Source organism: Eutrema salsugineum, unplaced genomic scaffold (assembly GCF_000478725.1).
Source record: "Eutrema salsugineum unplaced genomic scaffold, Eutsalg1_0 scaffold_7, whole genome shotgun sequence".
Lineage (NCBI taxonomy): Eukaryota > Viridiplantae > Streptophyta > Magnoliopsida > Brassicales > Brassicaceae > Eutrema > Eutrema salsugineum.
This window is the reverse complement of record NW_006256486.1, coordinates 10,422,819-10,439,842: the sequence shown is the minus strand read 5'-3', so window position 1 is coordinate 10,439,842 and position 17,024 is coordinate 10,422,819. Positions and strand designations below refer to the sequence as shown.

At 37.1% G+C, this 17,024-nt stretch overlaps 1 protein-coding gene across 1 annotated transcript; it reads right to left on the bottom strand.

Moving 5' to 3' along the window:
- Positions 1-2,588: 2,588 nt before the first annotated feature.
- On the bottom strand, positions 2,589-2,993 carry LOC112083086 (putative protein TPRXL). Its single transcript, XM_024150814.1, has one exon. The coding sequence runs from the start codon at positions 2,991-2,993 to the stop codon at positions 2,589-2,591; it is 405 nt and encodes a 134-aa protein (XP_024006582.1).
- Positions 2,994-17,024: the final 14,031 nt, after the last annotated feature.

Below are 17,024 nucleotides of genomic sequence, written 5' to 3'. Positions count from 1 at the left end.
CTTATAGGTACATGGTATTAAATCTATGTTATTTCGTATTTTCTGTGTTCCTATTTTTTATATTTGAAACTAGGAGAGAATCCGTGCTACGTACGGGTCTTATTTAATTATATTTTAGTTTTTTAGTGAAAGTATCAATTTTTTTTCATTTTTGTATAATTTGTTTCTTTCTTTCATAAATCTAGTAATCCCTTCTATTCATTTTTTTTTTGTTTGTTCAACCAAATTTCGAGTTCTTTGATCTAAATTTTGATCTAGAGATAATTATTAACTTTCTCAACATAAATATTTTATTCTTTTGTTTATTTTAATTTTAATAACCTCTTTTATATGTCATTTTTGAGTTTTTTTTATCAAAATCCTGACTAACAACAATTTTATCTTTCTCAATTTATCATTTTCATGTTTTCTAACTACACATATTTATTCAATCCATCTTTCCAACTGATATCTTCAAAATTGTTGCAATATGTAATATTTTATTTTTTGATTTTTTGGTGTTAAAATTTTATTGCTTTGTTTTTGTTATTCTTTCGTTGCTTATTTTTGTTAAACATTTTTTAAATTTTATCCTCATAACTTGTTTTTTACCATTTTGCATTTGTATGATCTTAGTCATTTCTTTCATCTATTTTTTTCAAATTTTTTCATATAAATTCTCACATAACATTTATTTTGTTATTACATATATTTTATTGAATCCATCTTTCCAAGTATATTTATTTGTTGCCATATTTTTTTTTTTCTATCATTTTTCTCTCTAATTTTGATATTATCTTATCTTCTCGATTATTTACTAACTTTTAGTTTTGTGTGTTGTAGTTTTACTCTTGTTTTTGTTCTTTAGTTGCTTGAAAATCTTTTTGACTTTTGTTATTATTTGTTTTGTCTCAAAACTTGTTTTTTCTTCATTTTTGTTGATTAGTTATCCTCGTAATTCAAAGATGACAATGAAAACACATGAAAATAAATTAAAATGATAATCACTATACTTTAATAAATTTGAATTTTATTTATCCTAAGTGTATGCTTTGATATTTTTAATTAAACATATTTAGATATAAATTACATAGTTTATATGTATTTATGTTGTTTAATGGATTTATTTTAGTTTTATTATTTTTACTAAACATATTGGTTTCAGTTTTAACCTCATAACTTGCTTTTTTACTATTTTACATTTTTATAATCTTAGTAACTTCTTTCATATATTTTCTGATTTTTTTTCATTTTAACCCTCACATAACAATTAAACTTTCTCAATTTACAGATATTTCATTAAATCCATTTTTCTAGCCAGTACTTTTAAATTTTTGTATATTTATTTACTACCCTAATTTGTTTTTTTTTTATCATTTTCTCTCTAATTTTTTCGATTAGTTATTATTTATTTTTGTGTCATGTGGTTTTATAGTTCTTGTTTACTGTTCTTCAGTTGCTTGAAAAAAATTTCATTATTGTTTTTAGTTTTGATCTTAAAACTTTTTTTTTTTTAATTGATTGATGACACTATATTCTTTTAATTTAGAAGACAACCACTATATTTTAATAGATTTAAATTTTATTTATTATAAATTTATGTTTTAATTTTAATTTAACATAGCTAAATGTAAACTAAATAATTTTATATATTTAAGTTGTTTAATGGATTTGTTTTATTTAATTATTTTTGAAATAAATGCTGATGTGGAAAAGCTGACGTGTCGACGCTGGAAAGTCCCCTTATCTTTTTCTATATTAGATACTTTTTACTTTTTTTTTTTTGTCGACATACTTTTTACTTTAAATGCAGTTATTTAAATTGTATGATATATATAATTTAGGACAAGGGGGAAAGGGAGAGAATGAGAGAGAAATATTGAAAGAGAGAGAGGGAGAGTCGGAATGATAGGGAGGGACGTATGGATCGGGGGAGAGAGAAAGAGTTAAAGTTCTCGAGTACATGTATTTGTTTGATAAAAAAAAGAAAAAAAATATAAAGTCGGAGAGAATGAAGAAGATGAAAGCGATGATGAAGAAGAAGATGATGAGAAAAAGATGTGGAAAAAGAATTTAAAGAAAAAAAGTAAGAAAAGACATATAGAATGAAGAGGAGAAGGAAAATGAAATAAAAGAAAACTAAGACGAAGATACGAGAGAAGAAGGAGACATAAAGATAGAAGACATAAAAAAAAACGATAAAGAAGAAAAACTAAAAGATAAATAAGAGGAAAAAAGAAGAATATGAAAAATAATTATGTGGAGACGAAAAACTTGCTTTTGTCTTAGTTCAATTGATGGTAAGTTAATACACTTACTTAGTAAACATTTTTATCTTTAATAATTGTTTTAATTATTTTCAGTTTTTGGTTTATAACATTGATATGTCCGCACAAGATTTACATCTTATACCTGGGTGAAACCCGCCCATCCAGTAATACCGGGCGTAACCCGAGAGACACGACCCTAAATCCGGATTTTTTTAAAAATTCTCCCCAAATCTCCCAAATCGATCAAATCCCTAACGGTTTCTCTTTATCTCTTTCCCGATATTCGATTCTCTCATCGTCAAACTAGGGATAACTACAGATTTAACCCTCCCGAAACTGTTATCGATCCAGAAAAATGGCTAAAACAAGGTGGACAAAGAAGAAGAAGAATATTGGAGCTCCAAAAACCAAGGGCGAGAGCAGTTCCGATCCATCCCCTCCGACGGTTGAAGCATCATGAACGGAGGAAGAGGTTGAAGAACAAGTTGTGAGAAGTGAAGAAGAAAGAGAAGACCTAGAGAAGTCAGACAAAGAAGAAGATGAGGAAGGAGGAGATGTAGAAAAGTCAGACAAGGAAGAAGAAGATGACGTAGAAGATGAAGGAGAGAAAGACGGATAAGAGGAAGGACAGAAAGACGAAGAAGGAGAGGAAGACGAAGAAGGAAATGAAGAAGAAGACAAGAAATCAGAGAAGGATGTGAATGAAGAAGAGGATGAAGGAGACCATGGAAATTCATACGCCATGGACGAGGATGTGGTCTCAACGGTAAGTATATCTGATTATATTAGCAATACTTGTATAACTAGGTACAACTAGGCAGAATTTATATGTTAGTAGTGGTAGAACAGATAAAACTATGTGGATTTTCGAAGTAATATTGGTAGAACTAGGTAAAACTATGTTAATATTAGAAGAAACACCGATATTACTAGGTAAAACTATGGTGAGTTTATTAGTAATTCTGGTAGAACTAGGTAACACTAGGGAACACTTAGAGAAATTGATATGTTAAACTAGTATAACTTGGTAGAACTCAATTATTGCTACATGATTCCGAAGACGAAACAACAGCTCTACGACCTATGAGGATGTACTTCCCACCGACGGAATATGTCAAGAAAATTAAAATATCGACAAGGTGGTATATCTTTGAATTCTTGAATACAATAGACGGGTTGAAGCATCCTCTGAGTAGTGTTGAGTTGAGATGGTTTGAGAAACATCCGCAGTTCAAACACATTTTCCATATGCCCAGGGACAGATACCACAAGCTTATGAGCATGTGGATGCTCCTTCAAACGACATGCAATGAAAAGCAAAAATAAGTTTGGTTCGTTGTTAATGGTGTTTCTATCTGCTATGGTCTAAGGGAACACGCCTTGATATCGGGATTTGACTGCTGCAACTATCTACTAAATTATGTGGAAGAAAGCAAAGTCGTGGATAAGAAATTGTGAATAAGCATTTTGGGAAATGAGCAATAGTGTCTCATCAAGACGTGAAAGAAAAACTGGAGGAAATGGAACCTTGTCGATATAGATTGAAGAAGTTGGTCTTGTTCTTCTTATCCAGCATTGTCGTAGGGCAGACGAAGAATGGAGTAGATGCTACACCCGTTTTGGAATTCATTAAAATTGCAGTGGATGATCTCGAGTTATGTAAGAGCTTTCCTTGGGGGAGATTATCATATGACTATATGGTGAAGGAGATATCGCACACGATGACTCATTCTGGGGGTGTAGTCAAGGCGAGTGTAACCTGGCTGATTACAGGTTTCTGTATTCCTTTAGAGGTAAGTACAAATTTATTTGAGGTATTTGAAATTGGTATTATCTATTATAATTGAAGATAGCATTAACTATATGTGTGTTGTGTAGCTTTTGGCGTTTGAGGCAATTCTAGAGCTAGGGAGTATTTTCCGAGAATATATTCCAGAGCTAAGGATGTGCAGGTTAAAGTTTAAGAAAAGCGAATTGAAAGGGTTTCCTCTTTCGAAAATAAATGAAAAACTTGGTACAATCAAGGTTAGTTACCCTTTGCATATGTTTGTTATGTTGTTAATGTTTAGAACTATTTTTTTTACATTTTCAGGACATTGAAAGCTTGGTGGTAGCTACTCCAGAAGAAAATGATCTTCTGGCTAGACTCACAGAAGAAGATGACGATGTTGATAAACATGATATTGTAGTCAACAGTTGGATGCAGCGTCTTCATGAAGGATATACCATATGGATTGAAGAGATGTATAATGAAGATATTGCTTCACGACTAGGACCCATACTCGAGAATGTCCCCAATGAATTACGTGGAAACACGCCTGTAAATGAAGTGGCAGAGCTCATAAACACTCTGAAAGAGAAAAGATGATTGTTATCAAGGATAAGGTTGATGATTTGGTGGGAAGAGTTGAACTGTTGGAATCCTTTGTGAATGAGCAAGGAGAGACCTCAAAGGTAACCATATTTTACTTACCATGGGTTTTGTGTTATTTACATGATGTTGTTATAAATCTGTGTTTGACTGCAGGCCGCTGGAAGAAAGCGTAGGCGAGGACAAGATGAAATGAAGAGTTGGGGGTTGGAGTAAAACTATGTGTGACTATGTTTTTCTAAGTTGCTTTGAATTTGAATTCGTGTCAAACTACCTACAACTAAGTAGCTTTTGTGTTTGGATTCGTATTACTGGTAAAACTATGTTTAAGAAACTTGCTTTTGTGTTAGAATTTATATTACTCGTAAAACTACGTTAAACTAAATTGATTTTTTGTTTGGATTTGTATTGATATTACTATGAATAACTATGTCAAACTAAATAGTAATACTACGAAAAACTATGTCAAACTAATTACTATGACTAACTATGTTAAACTAAACAGTAATACTATGGAAAACTATGTCAAACTAATTGGTATTACTATGAATAACTATGTCAAACTAAACAGTAATACAATGAAAAAATATGTCAAACTAAGCAGAAACAATATGTTTTTAATTAGAAATATATGGAAAACATTGATTGAAACAGGGGGGGAGGCTTACATTATTAAACAAAGACATAAAGCATTGTAGTTAAAACAAATTCATAGGTTTAACAAAGACCCCTGATAAAGATTAGCTAAACATTTGGTTTCCCATAAGCAAAAATCTTGCCAACACCTGCCAAAATCTCCTTCAGATTTGCAATCTCCTCAGAATTGGTCTTCAGTTCTTCACACATTTGTTTGATCAGGAAATCATGTTTTGCCATGCTTCGAATCTTCTTGCACTGCTCTTCAACTGTATTCCTCAACTTGAGAACCTCTTCTCCAAAAGCATAAACCCATTTTTTTCGATATTGTAAGCTATCATTCTGCACAAACCGAATAATGAAAACCCAGAAATTCAAAGAGTCTAACAATAATATAATTTCATAAACATAGAAATTCAAAAAGTATAACAATAAAACAATTCATAAACCCAGAAATTCAAAAAATTTATCTCCCACACAGTGCAAGTAAAGTATCTCCCTCTTGGTAAAGTGTCTTCAGTAATTCCATAAAAAGGTTCTTATCCCTCGATGATTTTTTCACCACAGGGACATAGTTTCGGAATGCCCTCAGCAACATGATAAAGCCTGTCGATATACTGCTTCGCCTTTTTCTCATCCTGGCAGCTGGCATCCATCGCTAGGAAGAAACCCTTGTGAAGAAATAGAAAGATTCAGGATTGTGAAAAGAGATTGACGAGAGAGAGAGAGAGAGAGAGAGAGAGAGAGAGAGAGAGAGAGAGAGAGAGAGAGAGAGAGAGAGAGAGAGAGAGAGAGAGAGAGAGAGAGACAGAGAGATAGAGAGAGAGAGAGAGAGAGAGAGAGAGAGAGAGAGGTAAGTGATAACACCATATTTTGACCACTTTTATGGATTGTTTTGAAATACTTTTTCTATGTTTTTATTTCTTTCAATGTTTTCCTAGTACTTGAAGTTTCAAGACACTTTTCAGGAAACTTAGGAAAAAGCTTAACAAAATGGATAGATACCAGATTTTAGCTCAGAGTTAAACAGTCAGAAGTTCACCCTCAAATGAAAATCTTCTCACCGTCTGATCCAGCTCAAATTTGGATACTTTAAATATGGAACTACCAGCTTTCCAGCACATTTTACAGCATGACAATCCCACAGTTCAATCAAAAGTTATGCGAAGAGCAAGATGTCCCGTAAATCAGCCGGCAAACATTTCTACCCGCGGCTAACACCCAATTCGCATTGGTCCCGTCCTTCCCGATAGTGGAGATTGGCCTGTCCGACCTAGAAGCCCATTTTAAAGCCCAAGATGATCCTCTTATTTGGAGTAACCCTAAGTAACGCCCATAAATGACTTAAACACTATAAATACATGATTTTAGGAGCCCTAAAGAAGGGAGACAGAGATACAACTCTTCTTTACAACTTTTTTTTTTCTTTCATTTTCTTAGTTTTATGTTTAAGGAGATAGAGATCTATCTCTTGAACCCTTTTTGTGCTTTTACCATATCGATTTCAATACAGCTTTTCAATAAAATGTTTTTGCTTTCTTTAATCATGTTTGAGTAGTTTTATTGTTGGGTTTAAGGGATTTTCGATGGGGGCTATACATGTTCGATGAGGATTCCATTAGCTATCTTTCTTCTAAATTTATTCTTAATGTATGGGAGTAGCGTCATGAACTAGAATCTGATCTAGGTCATTGGTGTTGCGAAAGTATTCATCCGCCAGATCTAGTTTGATAAAAGCAGATCAACCATAGGAGTGGAAACCTACCTATGGGCGAACTGTGAATGTTGACGAGTCTTAAGAAAGCTTGCATCTTTTCCCTTCCAGGACCAGAATGGAAACCTACTGGTTAAGGTTATGAGAGATAGTTGGTTATGATCACGACAGTTGCATATTCATACGTTCATAACTTGAGTTCTAAAAGTTTTAGCTAGGATCTTTTAATTTACTTGTTAGCAATGTTTTGAATCGTTCATCACACGGAGAGAATTTCCCTGAAAACCCAGCGTCTCGTACTTATAAGTTTTTCACCGATTTTCATACAGGATTTAGTCATTAGGTTATTTTCTTATTCCAGTCGATTTTCATACATGCTATTTAGGTCTAGTCGTTTTCCTTGTTTTTAGTCAATTTTATTAGGTTTAGTTATTAGGTCATTTTTAATTCCTGTATTTTACCGTTTAGATTAGTTTTAGCGTTTTAAAGAAACCCCCCAAAACCCCTTTTAAAATCACCTAGTTCTAGACTCCCTTACTTTGTATTTTTTTCGAAGGCTTTTGCTGGAAAGAACATCCTTCCCTTTGGATTTGATCCCTAAGTACTACAATCGATCAGCTGTGCACTTGCGACTTATTGATTCTTATTAGGGTAAAACTTGACACATCACACCCTTGACCACATCAAGCCGGGGAAAGCACACATTTCCTTTTCTGCAAAACCCCTAAGAAAAGTCGGTAAATCGACTCTAGAACCCCTTTTTCCACTTATTTTTGTTTTTGGTTCTTTTTGTTTCAGTTCTCGTAGCAATGGACCTACAAATCGAAATCCCTACTACGAGGGAAGTTTTTACAACACTCCTCAAGCCACCAAACACAGAGAAGAGCAATACATATGCGACCTCTTCAACTTTGTTCAGAACACCGATCCAAACCACCAAGCATTCCTAAACGACCCTTACACGCCTCCGATGGTAAACCCTAGACCACCTGTTCATCGCCTACCTCACCAAATCCTCCAGCAGGATGAGAACGTCCAGATCAGTAATCGACCAGTTCATCGAAGCAGTTCATCGAAGCTCAAGCTGTCTCTAAAGGCGCCCTTCATGAGAGGATTGATAGTATGTTTATTCACTTTGATACGAAGTTCGAATATTTATCAACTCCGATCAAGTCCATCAAAACTCAAGTGAACACTACTTTGTTTATCCATAAGAGGATAAACGAAGTTGAAGAATAAGTTGGAGAGAATAGAGTCAACATTCGCAGAGCCAATGGCAGCATTCGCACAGTGGAGATCAAACATGATGAATCAGAAGAGACTATCAATGATCACAACAACTAGACTTACTCCTATGTGGAAGAATTATAGGATGGAGTACACAAGGTTCAAGATAAAGCAGAAGAGATAGACTCAACCGTAGACAAACTAGTCTATGCTCTTGACGAAGTCAAGCAAAGGTCGAAAGCTTATGCAAGGGCATGAAGTGAATGGTTTAACACTTCCCAACAATGATTTTGACCCAAGGGAAGAGCACACAGAGCGGGAACACCCAGGAAACCACTTAGAAGGCAAAGAAGAAGATGAAACAACCAAACCACGTCAGTCTTTCACCCACGGTCTCACATCCCGCGACCGCGGCAAACAGTCCTCCACCCACGGTTGTGCAGCCTCCATCCATGGCCACTAGCACTCTACCGCGGTCGCGTCTAACCTACTCGTGGCCAACTGTCAGCCAGATTCACCTCAGCCTTCCTCTACTCTTACATGCCAATGTTCATTTGATACATCTGCTGGGATGGTCAGAATTCCTTTTCTCGAGCAAACAGTATACGCCATCATCTCTAAGCCATCTAAAGAAGAAGAAGAGGTACTACTTTGCAACATAGCTTTAGCTTATGAAGATGAATACAAAGGACAATACTTTGAAGACGAAGACTATCGTTTGTTCATAGAAGGGGGTAACCCAGATGGTTTGGTGGAACAAGGAACACCAATTTCAAGAGAGAAACTCGTCGAGTTCAACAAATTTGTGAAGACAATCCCTCTTTATAAAGGTTTCTATGATGTGTGGGGGTTTGGCTGTTTGCAAGTTTTCTTTAGATACAACAAGAAAACAAAAGAAGACATCCGAACTTACTTTGGGAGAGCCAGATGCCTATCTTTTCCCAGGACATCACCTGATGCTGCAGTTTACTCAATCCACCTCCAAACACCTGAATAATTCAGCTACTACACAAACAAGATCAATAAAGAGAAGCTTGATGAGTTCAATGATGTAGTTCGAAGCTTGCCAGAAAGAATCACCTTCGCCAAAGCCTGCAAAGACTTCATGATCGGCCACTACTTCTGTGAGAGCAAGGAATGCATTCCTGAAATAAAAGATTTGTTCAATCATGCTAGAAGAGGTAGACCTGTTTGAACACTTCACAAAATCAAAGGTCAAAGTTAGTTTCTCATCTCTTGTTCGATTAGAGGTGAAATGTTTAACAATGTGCTTTGTGATTCTGGAGCTTGTCGCAACATGATGTCCAAGGCAATTGCTTTGAGACTTGGTATTAAGCACCTGCGCAGGACTAAGACGAGAATCAGTTTAGCTGATGATTCTAGAGCAACACCTAAAGGAGTAGCGATTAACATTCCTTTAAGGATAGGAGATTGTTTAGTTCCTGTCGACTTCTACATTGTCAAGACCAAGGACGTAACACATCCAATGATTCCCGGATGGTCATTTTTAGCAACTTTCGGAGCCATCATGGACTGGCCAAACAGGAGGATTTTGTTTGCTAATATCGACAAAGATGTCTTTACGGAAGCTGTCCCGTACAACAGCAATGCAGGAAAACGTCCTGCATCAGAAGTGTTTGAAGCAGAACTTTGGATGCCGAAGAACTTGCTAAGCAGAACAAGGAAATTTCAAAAAAGATTTGTTTTAGGACAAGGTCTTCTTCATTGGACTAAACCACTTCCTACACCAAGTCGAGCTAAACGACTCAAACCAAAAACGCTTAATGAGAGGCAACCCATTTAGGTATTTTTTCTTTAAGATTTTTCTTTCTTTTTCTATTGATCTTTTTATTTTTCTTAGTTTCAGTTGTTTCTTATAAATAAAAAAAGCCAAATATCGAAAAACAAAAAAAAAACCAAAAAGAAGGATGGTTCCTAACTGCTCGGCCCAGCAGTAACCAAGATAAAGCAGTAACATGCCGCATTTAAGCTCCCGCGGTCGCATGAGTTCAGACCGCAGCCAAGCCTACATCAACCTTGGTCGCATCTTTGTGACCACGGCCAAGTATGCGCCACCCGCGGTCGCGTGAGCTCGGACCGCGACCAATGGTTGTTCAAACTACCTCTGAACCATTCTTGATGTAGGCTTGGCCGCGGTTGCATGAGTTCAGACCGCGGCCAAGCCTACATCAACCTCGGTTGCGTCTTTGTGACCGCGGCCATGTATGCGCCACCCGCGGTCGCGTGAGCTCAGACCGCGGCCAATGGTCGTTCAAACGACCTCTGACCCATTCTTGATAGGCGGCTATTTTGACTCGTTCTGACCCGTGTTTACTGATCTTTTTGGGAGTCTTTGGAGTCTTTTTCAGGTCGGTTCAGGTATCTAGGAGGCCTTAGGCGAGGATTGGAACAACTGGAGTTTCTGGAGCAAACAGGAGTTGAAGCTGAGCAAAAGAGGCCAATTCACGCGCAGAAGTACCACTTCTAGGTTCGGGGGACCTGCTCCCGACTAACTCCTTTTGTGGAGCACCTACTCCAACCACTTGGAGAAAAATAAGGAAAACAATTTTTACCTAGTTCTGGGATGCAAGAAGAGAATAAAAAAGACCAGAGCCGCCTCAGAAATAGACATCTTTTTCATTTATGCTTTCTTTACATTTTCTTGACCTTGTGAGAGTTTTGGTTGTAAGATTTGAGAGACGAATTCCTGCAACACTTGAGAAGAATTCTGAACCCTTTGTTATCTCTAATTTTTATTCATGAATTCTTTTTGATATTTTGCTGTTTCTCTTTTCGCCATGTCTGATTAGATCTCTTAGCTAGATTAGGGTGTTCAAAGGATTTCAATGAGTTAGTGATTAAATGCAAATATGGCTTAATCAGATAGTCTTCACCATAGTTTTTCTTAATGCTTAGGTTGAACTGATCACTTAATCTGCGATTTTTAGGTTAGCCTGTTCATCAAAAGTGTAATAGGTTTCTAAAATAAACTTTGGTGAGCGATTCGTCCTTAGAGCATCTCCAATGTATGACTCCATATTTTTCTCTATTTTGGAGTAACTCCAAAATGGAGTTGTATTTTACTCCAATGTAAGCTTCATTTTTACTTCAAAATGGAGTTATGACTAAAAAAATGGAGAAACTCTATTTTTTGCTCCATATATAGAGTAATTCCATTTTTTACTCCATTTTGGAGTGAGATTTGGAGTAGGGTTGGAGATAATCTTGCTCCAAACTCTATTTTGCAGTGAAATTTGCAGTAGGGTTGGAGATGGTCTTAGCCAACGACAATTGATGTTAAGGCGAATCGTGAACTTATCAAACCCGCTTGTTAACGCTTGTCTGTGTATTCTACATTCAAACGATAGTTTAGAATATAGGGCGTTTGAAAAGTTGTCGATACCACAACAATTGATCGGTATGCATTCATGTTTGAGTTCGAGATTTGCATTTTAAATCGTTAATTACATTCTCTTGCGTGTTACATTACAACCCCCAACAACCATTTTCGTTTTAAATTTATTTCAACCCTCGTAGAGTCATAGTGTAACACTGGTCCTCTGGATTTCGAATCTTTTGTACTACAATCTCAAGTTTTTCTATTGTAGTAGAAACTAGGAGATAACTTCCAGCGAATCAATTCTCACCCATTCCACCTCTCCAGGTCCCATTTCACCTCATCCACCACTTTCCACCACTTCCCATCACCATTTACCACCTTCCTGCATCTTCTCGAATTGATCCGGTTCGTCTCCGTCAGCATCCCAGATCCAGGTAAGTCCCCTTTAGCTTACCTATTTTGATATATCTATGCATTTTTCTCATCCAATCTCGAATTCTTTCACACTGAGGACAATGTGATTTAAGTCTAAGGGAGGATTGCATCTCTTTCTAACCACTTTTCTTTCATGAGTCTTGCATTATCTACACTTTCTGCATTTTCTTTAAAGTTTTTCAAAAAATGGTTTTCAAAAAAAAATACGTTTTAAAGGGAATGGTGAACATGAATCAATGATAGTTGACTATGTGCTTTTAGACTGTTTCTAGTGACATGCTCATTTGCAATTTAGGACTAGCTCCCAGAGGAATTTGAATGATTTCGATTTATATGAATGAATACACTAGCTCTGTTTTATTTGGACTTAACAATGAATTAATTTTCTCATTAAAGCATTAGATCAGGGAAACGAATCATACATTCAGGACTCCTTTATCCTTTTTACCACTCTCTGTTGATCCTGAATGACTAGTTCATCTTTAGCTAGTTCCCCACCTTAACCAAACCTCTTTCGAACCACATGCACTCTTGTTTTCCATTGTCTTATATGTAGATATGTGCAAAAACGTCGGAGAGAAAGAGGAATGACGTAGTTTTCTGTCACTAAGACGAAGAACTGCGATTTTGCCGGAAACTTTACTGGAAGGATTTAACAAAGGAGAAAACTTAGCTTGCCTCAGGAAAATAACCAAACATTGGTACATTTTCGTCCCTTAGACTCTCTCTCTCTCTCTCTCTCTCTCTCTCTCACAAAAAGGTTATTTTCCCTCTAAAAAAAAATCTGAAAAAGAAAAGAAAAAATAAGAAAGGAATGGAAATAAAAATCTAAGAGGATCGATTTTATCCTCGAGGCAAGCCTTAGTTCGATTATTTGGAGTTTTGGAGATCATCTTTCTGATTCCCGAAAAAATCTTAGTCTGGGGGAACAACTGTTCACAACAAAGGAGGAAGGATTATGCAACAACATTTGGCAAGAAGAAGTGACTGAAAGTTGCGTACATTAACAGATCCACTCTCTCTTGCATCCTCCAGATTCTTCAGGTAACCCGAAACACTTTAACTCCACCACTTAAACAGCCTTTAATACCAAACGCCGTCTACCCTGAATGATGTCTTTAATGAGAATTCACTTTTGCACTTAATGAATGTAGAGAGCTAGTTGACTATTAGATTGTTTAGGTTTAGCATGACAGAAAAAGTGGACTAGTATCTTTTGTGCCTTGGTAAAATTTTTCTAGACTAAGTTGTGAACTGATATACGATCTATGGTCATAGTTTAGGAGTTCATGTCTCTGAGATTTGTGCATTTCCTATTTTTGTTTTCATTTCACCAGATTGGACCTCTGCTTTGTTTGAGGACAAACAAAGGTTTAAGTCTGGGGGAGTTGATAACACCGTATTTTGACAACTTTTATGGGTCATTTTGAAATACTTTTTCTATGTTTTTATTGCTTTCAAATGCTTTTATTATGTGTTTCTAGTACATGTAGTCATATACGAGAGCAAAGGGTTTTTCATATTTTCCCTACCTTTTAGACTGTTGAATATTGTCATTTACCCAATTGACTGTTTATCAATGGTAGTTGCCTAATTGATTTTGTAGGAAGTATTATTCTTGCAAATCATAGTGACAAAATGGTGTTGTTTTGTCTAATTTTGCAAATTCTAGAAGTTACCACCAAAAAATATTGTTGCAGACATGGCATCCACGTCGACAAATCTTAATAAAGCGTTAACTATATGACGGCCAATGTATGGACAAGCACAAAAGAAAAACTATAGGTATGAAATTTGACTTTTTATATCATTATGTGTTTGATCAATCGCAAACTTTAGGTATAAATCAAACATTTAAACATATTTTAGGTCAGTTTTGGCCATTTTCCCAGCACTGGACAAACTAGATTTATGCTCTGGGCTTTCTCTATATACTTAATTGTGTAGTGATTTGCTAACGTATCACATTCTCAACGAATTTTGACTGCGGAATGATGTTTGTACCCTTTTCTTTAATTCAACATCTTATGTGTAACTTTTTTGACTGATTCTTGAAATATGCCGTTCTAAATTTTTGTGGTTTATGATAATTTAATAAACCGAACCCGATTTTATTACTCTAGCTTTACGCATTTACCTATGAAAAGAAAAACCGTGTAGGAGGCCACGTCAGCAGGGAGGGCGATCAACTTGGCGATTAGAGAATTAGGGTTTCTGGAGATTTCAGGCCAAGCAAGGCCGATGGCGGCGCCGGATCAGGGTGCTCCGCCTTCAGGAGGTTTGGATGCGGTGAAGATGGTTGAAGGAGGTGTTTCTGCAGCGGAGAGGAGTTGTCGAGTAAGGGTTTGGAAATTGTGGAGGTTTTGTCAATGGGTTCATCTCAGGTTCCTGAAACGGAGGTTGAAGTGGTTCGATCGTGGTCAGAGGATGTAGTTCCGGAGAAGGATGGTTCGGAGAGTCAGATGGAGTCAGTTCCTGTTATCAGCGGGGACTCTGTGAATAAGAGTGATCAGGGGGTGGATGCGGATATGTCGGGAAAGTCTTGGGCAGCGGTGGCGTTTGAACCAAGGGAAAGAAGCTAATACAACAACTGCAGGTGGAAGAGTCTCACTTCTGAGAGGATCTAAGACTACTCACCGATTTGTTACACCGGTAATTGCCTCGACTGCAAAGAATACGGGCAAGAGAACTAAGTCTCGTCAAACCAAACCATCCCAATAATGACAGGTTTCTTCTGGAATTTGAGGGGTTTTAACAAAAAAAAGAAACATAAGATTATGAGAAGTTGGTGTAGAGAGAATGATTTTCTATTTGGGGGTATAATAGAAACTCGAGGTGGAAAAACAAAGCAGATGGTATTCTAGAGAAGGTGTTTCCGAATTGGTCTTCAATGTGCAATTACGAGCACCATCGATTGGGAAGAATTTGGGTGGGTTGGCAGGATTCAGTTCGAGTCACTCCGGTTCTCAAAACTAGTTAGATGATAACTGTTCTGGTTAAGTTGCAAGGAGTGGATGAATTTTTATGCTCCTTTGTCTATGGGTCTAATTTTATGGAGGAGAGGAAAGTTTTGTGGAGTGAACTTCAAAGTTTTTCTCAATCTCCAATATAAGGGGAATGAAATGGATGGTGATGGGGGACTTTATTGAGATTTTGTCAAGAGCTGATCTGGTGCAGACTCTGGTACGGTAATCTCGAGTGGCATGGAGGATTTTCAGACTTTGGTTCGGATATGTGGACTTAGTGACATGGGATCACATGGTCCCCTGCTCACGTGGTGTAACAAGAGATCAGAAGGTTTGATCTGTAAAAAGCTAGATAGACTCCTGGTAAATGATGCTTGGCTTGATCATTTTTGTAGTTCATATTGTGTGTTCGAAGCTGGTGGCTGTTCGGATCATCTCCGGTGTAGATTCTATGTCGATGTGGGAGCTGCTAGACCAAAAAAACCTCTCAAGTTTACGAATGTGATCGCATCTACGCCTAAGTTCAAGGAGGCTCTAAAAGATTACTGGGATAACACAGTTCCTCTTTTCGACTTGACTTCTGCTCTGTTCCGTCTCTCGAAAAAATTAAAGCTGCTGAAACCTATTGCTCGCACAATATCACGCGACCTTTTGAGTGATATATCTCAACGTATTAAGGAAGACTATGAGATCCTTTGTGCAAAGCAAGAACAGACTTTAAATGATCCCTCTGCATTTCATCAACATGAAGAAACAGAGGCATTAGCTCGGTGGGAGAGAAATGCGAATTTGGAGGAAAGCTTTCTGGCTCAGAAAGCAAAGCTACATTGGCTAAATGTTGGTGACAGAAACAATAGAATTTTTCATCGAGTGGTTCAAACAAGGAAAGCGAGGAATGGAATTCGTGAGTTGGAGCAGAATGGAGTAGTAATCACGGGTACAAATGAAATCAAGGAGGTGGCGGTCAACCACTTTTCTGAGTTTCTTAACTTTGTCCCGGAGGACCTGGTAGACACGAGGGTTAATGATTTGCGCGAGCTGATTGGGTTTCAATGCACTTCGGAAGATTGTATGAATCTATTACGGCTTGTGACGGCTGAGGAAGTAAAGGCTGTTCTTTTTGCAATGACTTCTAACAAATCGCCGGGTCCAGTGGTTATACGGTAGAATTCTTCAAGGAGAGCTGGTTGGTTTTATGAGCTGATTTTGTGGTGGGAATTCAGTCTTTTTTCAGAAAAGGGTTCTTGTTGAAAGGTGTTAATTCGACGATCCTTGCTCTTATTCCAAACAAAGAAGGGGCAACGCACATGAAAGATTTCAGACCTATCTGCGTTTGACTCGGTGCAATGGGTTTTTTTGCTAAACACTTTAGAAGCACTGAATGTTCCATCGGAATTTTTTCACTGTATAAGGCTTTGTATCACAACGGCCTCTTTTTCGGTCCAAATGAATGGTGAGCTAGCTGGTTATTTTGGGAGTTCAAGGGGTTTGCGACAAGGATGTTCTATGCCTCCTTATCTGTTTGTTGTCTGTATGAACGTACTCTCCAAACTGCTCGATAAGGCTGCTCTGAATCGGAGATCTGGGTATCACCTGAAGTGTGCAAATATTAGCCTGGTACACCTTTGTTTTGCTGATGACTTAATGGTTTTTTCAGATGGTTCGTTGAGTTCAATAGAGGGGATTGTTGAAGTGTTTGAGGATTTCTCAAAAATATCAGGGTTAAATATCAGTGTAGAGAAATCTACTTGCTACCTCGCAGGAGTTTCGGAGATGGGTAAAACAACTGTTTCGCAAAGATTCACATTTGAATTTGGGACTTTTCCAGTGCGGGATTTGGGCTTACCTCTATTGACGAAGAAGATGAGGACACTTGATTATGAACCTCTCATAGACAGAATCAAGACCAGAATGAACTCTTGGACAGCTCGAACACTGTCTTTTGCCGGGAGATTGCACCTTCTTTCATCGGTTATAGCGAGTACCACTAATTTCTAGATTTCAGCATTCCGATTGCCACATGGTTGTGTTGGGGAAATAGAATGGCTTTGTCAAGCGTTCTTGTGGTCGGGTCCTGATCTCAACC

Bases quoted from the DNA above. Each gene is read 5' to 3' on its own strand.
- LOC112083086 (XM_024150814.1), bottom strand. From the start codon at position 2,993: ATGGCGTATGAATTTCCATGGTCTCCTTCATCCTCTTCTTCATTCACA.